The sequence below is a fragment of the Alosa pseudoharengus genome, unplaced genomic scaffold (genome assembly GCF_046254945.1).
Source record: "Alosa pseudoharengus isolate Yale_2024_CS ecotype anadromous, Long Island Sound unplaced genomic scaffold, YU_APseudo_1.1 YU_APseudo_1.1_scf_9, whole genome shotgun sequence".
NCBI lineage: Eukaryota > Metazoa > Chordata > Actinopteri > Clupeiformes > Clupeidae > Alosa > Alosa pseudoharengus.
This window is the reverse complement of record NW_027468881.1, coordinates 23,445,346-23,452,498: the sequence shown is the minus strand read 5'-3', so window position 1 is coordinate 23,452,498 and position 7,153 is coordinate 23,445,346. Positions and strand designations below refer to the sequence as shown.

At 46.6% G+C, this 7,153-nt stretch overlaps 1 protein-coding gene across 1 annotated transcript in view; it reads left to right on the top strand.

Annotated features, from left to right (window-relative positions):
* The first annotated feature begins 610 nt into the window (after positions 1–610).
* Positions 611–7,153, top strand: part of bsna (bassoon presynaptic cytomatrix protein a) — an 86,475-nt gene continuing 79,932 nt past the window's right edge. The window contains 1 exon segment of the mRNA XM_076277230.1: positions 611–1,108. Coding sequence (XP_076133345.1) covers positions 611–1,108 — 498 coding nt within the window.

Below are 7,153 nucleotides of genomic sequence, written 5' to 3'. Positions count from 1 at the left end.
GGATTCAGAGCTCAAATGTCACGTATTCTGGGCTCCTGGCTGATCAAAGTGTATGTCTGACTGAGGTTGCTGTGATTCATAAATAACAAGGCCAACGTGACATTCTGCTCTGATAGCCCTCTGTAACCCCCAGAAAATGGCTCTGCTCTTGCTTTCTCTCTCTCTGTCTCACTCTCTCTGTCTCTCTGTTTCTCTCTCTCTCTCTCTGCTTTTCTCCCAAACCACAGTTACTCAGACAGACACACCCTTCCATATTCTCCATCGCCGCTCGGCCTCTCCCTTCCGCTCTGATCTCTAGCCTAATTGTTTTTGTTAAATGAAGCCTGCAGCAACATGTGGACCACTGTTAAAACGTGTGTGTAATTGCTTAATGTTCCCGGCATCAGCATGGGTCTCTTGTGTGCACTGTGCGTTTGTATTGCTCACTAATGTCACTAATGTTTTTGTGATGGATATTGAGGATTCTAATATATTCTCTCTCTCTCTCTCTCTCTCTCTCTGCCCCTGTTCCTTTTATCTCTTCATCTTGTCCTTTCCTCCTTGCTTTCCCTCTCTCTCTCTCTCTTTCTCTCTCTCTTTCTCTGCCTTTCTTTATCTCTTTCTCATCAGGATGGCTGGTGGAAGTCCCAAACCTGGAGGAATGGGGATGGGCATGGGTGGAGGAATGGGGATGGGCATGGGCGGAGGGATGGGAGGTGGCATGGGAGGTGGCATGGGAGGTGGCAGCCGGGGAGACACGTACAGGCTGGCCACTCATGAGAGCCCTCACGCTCCCCAGCTGTCGCCCAGCCCGAGCCCCACCCCGTCTCAGATGTCAGCCGGTCAGGGCGCGGGGCAGCACGCCTCCAGACGGAACCTCCAGGTGGACGTCAGTGGCGGTGGGCGCTCCGGCCGCTCGCCCTCCGTGTCCCCGGACCGGAGCAGTGCCCCGTCCTCGCCTTACTCCGTGCCACAGATCGCCCCCATGCCCAGCAGCAAGCTTTGCCCCATCTGCAAGACCACCGAGCTCACCACCTCTAACAACACGCCCAACTTCAACAAGTGCACCCAGTGTCGCTCCACCGTCTGCAACCAATGCGGCTTCAACCCCAACCCACACCTCACAGAGGTAAGAACCACAGTATTCAGCCAGCTGGTAGGAGAGCATACAGTATATAGGCCTTCATAGTGTCACTGTGCTTTATGAATAGGGTTGACTGTAATAATGTATTCACTGAACTGGGTTCATTCTTCCATGTGTTTTATTTAGACGTCAAAGGCATTTCTTCAAAGACATATTGGTTTAAAATAGGTCTGAACTTATGTGTTTTTGTTTACAATCTTTTTCTTTTGATCTGTGTGTGCACACTGTACACAACATTGCATCCGGATGCCCCCACTGTTTGTGTGTGTGTATGTGTGTGTGTGTTTGTGTGTGTGTGTGTGTGTGTGTGTGTGTGTGTGTGTATTTGTGTTTGTGTGGATGCAAGTATTGTTTGTGGACCCACTAAGCAGCAGTAATTTCTCCTGAGGCAGTGACAGAATTTCCATTAGTCTTTGCAGGCCTGGTAGTGCACTCAGGTGTGACGCAAAGTCATGGGCAGCAAGAATGAAAGGATGCAGGCAGAAAGAATAAAGAGATGACAGAGTGAGAGAGAGAAAGAGAGAAAGAAAAAGACAGAGCATGTGTCTCTACAGTATGTGGTTGTGTGAGCACATGAGAGATGGAGAGAGAGAGTGAGAGAGAGTGAGAGAGAGTGAGAGAGAGAAAGAGAGAGAGAAAGACAGAGCATGTGTGTCTCTATGTGTTGGTGTGAGTGCACAAGGGATGGAGAAAGAGAGTGAGAGAGAGAGAGAGAGAGAGAGAGAGAGAGAGAGAGAGAAAGATGGAGCATGTGTGTCTCTATGTGTTGGTGTGAGTGCACAAGGGATGGAGAGAGAGAGAGAGAGAGAGAGAGAGAGAGAGAGAGAGAGAGAGAGAGAGAGAGAGAGAGAGAGATTGAAAGGGGAGGACTGCCTTGAGGGTCATGGTGTCATGGCGGGCCTCTGGGCCACATGATGTCTGAGTGCACTGAGTGCACTTGTGTCTTTATTTATGTCTTTGTCTGCCCCTCACATTCTTCTTGCTAGGTCAGCATGGTGATTGGTGCCTCCACTGATGGCCTCATTTAGTGGAGGACACCAATGGAATGATGCCACCTAGCAGTCAGTCAAGCCAAACAGATAGATGGCCTCCTCTGTCTAAAGAATAGGAAAGCAGTTTCATCCCGGTTTGAGTCACAGCCCCTAAACAAACTAGTAATTGCCAGCAACATGCTGTAGCGGCTTTGTGGTCATGCTCATCAACGATGTCACATGTAGGGCGAACAGGCTTGCTTGGAATTGTGTTATTACAGTAGCAGTGTGTGTGTGTGTGTGTGTGTGTGTGTGTGTGTGTGTGTGTGTGTGTGTGTGTGTGTGTGTGTGTGTGTGTGTGTGTGTGTGTGTGTGTGTGTGTGTGTGTGTGTGTGTGCGCATATGTGCGTGTGTGCATATGTGCGTGTGTGTGTGTGTGTTTCCCTGTGTGTTTCTGTGTTTCTGTGTGTTGTGAGTGGGTGTGTTAATGTAATCAGTTATTATAATGAAACTTGATTTCATTAAGTGAGTCGGTGCGTTGGGTCTCGGTGGGAGCCAGCTGTTGAGCTGGTCTATGTGTTCGCTCCCTTGACACACACAGCCTGAGCCGTGTGGATTAGATGCTTTGTTAAAAAGAAAAAGAAGGGGAAAAAACATGATAATCACCTTCACGCTTTTTCAGGAACACTTGAATATGCATGTGCATTGCTTAAATAAGTCCAGTCTCCATTTGATTTATTTGAACAATCATTAACATTTAATGCAAGTTATTAAAGTTGATGTGTCGGAATGAATGCTAACAAGATTATAAAAGATGATGATGGAGACCTTTTAGTTAGCATCAGATTTATGTGGTTGTGGTTGGGCTAATTAGCGTAATTGCTCTGTTTGTACTGACTGTGTGCATGTCTATAACAGCCGGGCTACACCGGGTGATAGTTTTAGAAGACTTTTGTTATTGTGTCGTATATATATGCCGCCATCACGTCTGGTGTAGCTAGTTCCAGTAGTTGTAATTCAAGCTAATTGTTGCAGCATACGCTCTGCAAATGGAATACTTCAGTTACGTGCCAGGTGTAGCCTACCTGTAGGTGTGTGTGTGTGTGTGTGTGTGTGTGTGTGTGTGTGTGTGTTTTATGGGCTGTTGTATGTGGTTCCTGTGTCTCCTGTCTTTGTGATGAATGTATTTTGTGTTTTTCAGTCAGAACTCTAGACAAGCAGAACCAGCCTGTGCCCATCTGAAAGTGTCTATAGTGTCACAGAGTTAGAACCCTCCATAGTGTTAAAGAGTTAGAACCTCCATAGTGTCACAGTGTTAGAACCTCCATAGTTTTGCAGAGTTAGAACCTCCATAATGTCACAGAGTTAGAACCTCCATAAAGTCACAGAGTTAGAACCCTCATAGTGTCACAGAGTTAGAACCCTCATAGTGTTGCAGAGTTAGAACCACCATAGTGTCACAGTGTTAGAACCCTCATAGTGTCACAGTGTTAGAAACCTCATAGTGTCACAGTTTTAGAACCCTCATAGTGTCACAGTTTTAGAACCCTCATAGTGTCACAGTTTTAGAACCCTCACAGTCTCACAGTTTTAGAACCCTCATAGTGTCACAGTTTCACATAGATCACCAGGCATTCCTTCTGACCAAGTATGACGCCAAACTATCACAGTGGCAAAGCCACATTACTGCTGTACTCCGACATCCCATGACCTCTCTCATGACCTCGAAAGAGAACAAGATCTACTCGGTGGGAAAATGGACCACTTCAAAAGGTTTTAAAAATCCATCAGGTTTCCTTAAAAAGCATACATTGCATGTTTAATGATTCACTTTAGCCCCACATATACCCCGCATGTACCCCACGTATACCTGTATTTCATGCGTTTCAAAATCTCTCTTCTTCTGTCTGCCAGTATAAGGGATCTAGGAATAATGGAAAAGTTCCAGTTCCACTCTTTACTGGCTTGAAAGTTCCAAGTAAACTCTGACACCATTCACATTTTTCATTATTGATAGAATTTCTGATTTTAGACTTTCAAGCCAGTAAATGGATTCCTAACGTGTCAACTAAAGTCTTATTTTTGAAAGCACTGCTTCTATCCGAGCTGATCACACTGATCATATTAGTTAGGCTCATGTTGTGTGTCCAGGCAGGGCTGCAGTGCCGATCCCGTGCTCTTGTGAGAGCACAAAGACGGCTGGTGCGCATCCCTGGCCTCATCCGTCCTTGTTTGTTTGTTTGTTTGTTTGTTTGTTATTGTCTGTTCGCGCACACACGCACACAGCGGCTAATTTTAGTCGCAGCCAGCGTGCTGGGGTGGTAATGGAGGAGCGGCTGTTAGCTCATTAGCTCACGTGGCTCTGGGACACTTGTCTGAAGACTGTATGCTCTCTCTCTCTCTCTCTCCCTCTCTCTCTCTTTCTCTCTCTCTCTCTCTCTGTCTTGCACTGCACCAGCTGGGTCAAAGACCTCTCTCTTTTTCCCTCTTGCTTTGCTTTCTCTCTCTTTTTCTTTCTTTCATTGCTCACACTCTCTTGCTCTCTTTCTGTTTCTCTTTCACTCTCTCTTATTGGCCCACACGTCATTCTCTATCTCTATCCCTCTCTATCCCTCTCTCTCTCTTTCTCTCTCTCTCTCTCTATCTCTATCTCTCTCTCTCTCTCTCTCTCCAATTCTCTCTGCATCATTTCCCATTCTCTAGATTAGAATATTCCATTCGAGTGTTCCCTTAATGGACCACTCAGCTCTGTGGGATAGGCAAGAGTTATAACAGTGCAACGGCATACCATTTGGCGCCTATAACTCCTCCAGGAGCAGCGGTAAATCACTGTCAGTCAAGCCTGGGTCGTGAAAGGAAATGACATCATGCTCTTTGATGGGGAGGGTTTTTTCAGCGGCGTAGTGAAGGGACAGGAGAGTACCGGTATTTGCTGGCCTCATTCCAGTGGCTCTATTGATTCCACTGGCAAAGACCAGGGATCTAGTGCTAGTCTCACTGTCTCTCTGGAGACCTAAGTGAGATGTGTGTGAGTGTGTGGGAGAAAGAAAATATTTGCTCCACATAGTTGGAGGGCATTCAAGCAAACCCACTTACTACAGATAGTCACTCCCCTTCCATTTGTATTTAGATGTGAAATTCCGCCAAGATCAAACCCTTATCTTGCGAGGCAGCCACATGGTTTTATCACCATCCGGTCTTCTCATCCTCCCAAGGTTCAGGATCATGTCTGGAACAAAGGGATGAGTCATGATGAATTGATGAAGGGCACAGTTATATCATCAGTAATACCATTAAAAGTCATGTCTTCAGTCAGTTCCAAAGCAGCCATTCATCATGTTTGTTCTAGTTCTGAATAAGAGGTGCCTCATATTCTCACAGCCTCTCGTTATCCTTGAGATGTGCCCTACATCTCATTTATTGCTGAGGTTACAACCACAATAGCCCCAAGCCATGGTCAATGTTAAAACTGGCTGCACTCTTGTGGCGTATACATTTGCATTGACTTGAATCTATAGTGCTATCTGTGATCTTTCTTGTCACTCACACACACACACACACACACACACACACACATACACATACAAATAGAGGGGGGGGGGTGAGATGTGTATATACAGTATATCTCTATAGAGAGAGATAGAGAGAGAGAAAGAGAAAGATACTGCAGATAGATAGATAGAAAGATAGATAGATAGAGAGAGAGTGAGCGAGCGTCAGCAGTCTAAGTAAGTTCTGGATGGGTGCCTTTTGGATTGGCCGCTGATTGGATGAGATGACGCTAAAAGAAAAGCCTTGTTAAGAGAGGCCGCTCTGCTCCCCTGCCCTGCCCATCTCCAGCACTGGATCAGGAATAAACGAGTAGGAACTGGGGGAGATTGCCCGTCTGCAGCATTGGATCAGAAATAAACGAGTAGGAACTGGGGGAGATCTCAGAGCTGCAGCGAAGCTAATGCCTGTCTACAGCTCAGCACTAAGGGCTTCAGAGAGAAAGAGGGTGAGGGAGCAGGGAAGGAGAGAGAGAGAGAGCGTGAGGGAGGAAGAGAGAGGGAAGTAGAGAGAGAGGGAGGAAGAGAGAGAGCAAGGGTGGAAGGAAGAGAAGGAAGTGGTGAGGGAGACAGAGAGGGAAGTAGAGAAAGAAAAGGAGGAAGAGAGGGAAGAAGGGAGGAAGAGAGGGAGGTAGGGAGGGAATGAGAGAGAAAAAGAGGAAAGGAGGGAGGGAGAGAGACGGAGGTAGGGAAGGAAGGAGAGAGAGAGGGAAAGAGATCAGAGGGAGGGAGAGAGGCTGTAGGAGCTGATGCAGGAGAGGCTGGAGCAGCTTTAAGAAAGAAGCTAATTAAGTATGAGCCAGTCCTGCTGAGGTCTCAGAAGAGAACTTAAGAGTACATATCTGCAGCGCAGCACACAAGAGAGGCCTGTCTAAATCTCTATCTTATTTTCTCTTTATTTAGTCCTTTTCTATCTCTCGCTCTCTCGCTCCCACTGTATCTCTCCACACCTTCAGCTTAGTGTGTGTGTGTGTGGGGGGGGGGGGGCGTTTGAACAGAACGGAACAGAACAGAAAGTGAAAAAATATTGAGATATTGAAAAAAATGAGAGATGTGAAGAGGAGGAAAGAGGTGCCGGAGGAGAGATGGAGAGAACAAGAGAAGGATTGAGAGAATGAGATACAGGAGGGAGAGAAGGAGAGATAGAGGAGAAAGAGGGAGAGGAGAGAGTGATACAGGAGAGAGTGATACAGGAAAGAGAGTGATACAGGAGAGAGAGATACAGGAGAGAGAGGGAGAGAGCGAAACTGGAGAAAGAGAGAGATACAGGAGAGAGAGACAGAGAGAGATAGAGGGAGAGAGATAGATAGTTAGTGTGAGCAACTTGTGAAGTTGTCCTTAAGCTGACTGAAGTGAGTTCTTTTGATGTGTGCTGGCCCAGTTTCTTAGAGTAGATGTACATCAAGCTAGTCCGTCAGCAGTACGCCAAAAACCGTGTGTGCGTGCATTCGCATGTGGTGTGTGTGTGTGAGAGCATATTTACATAATCACACACATACATATGCAATGCT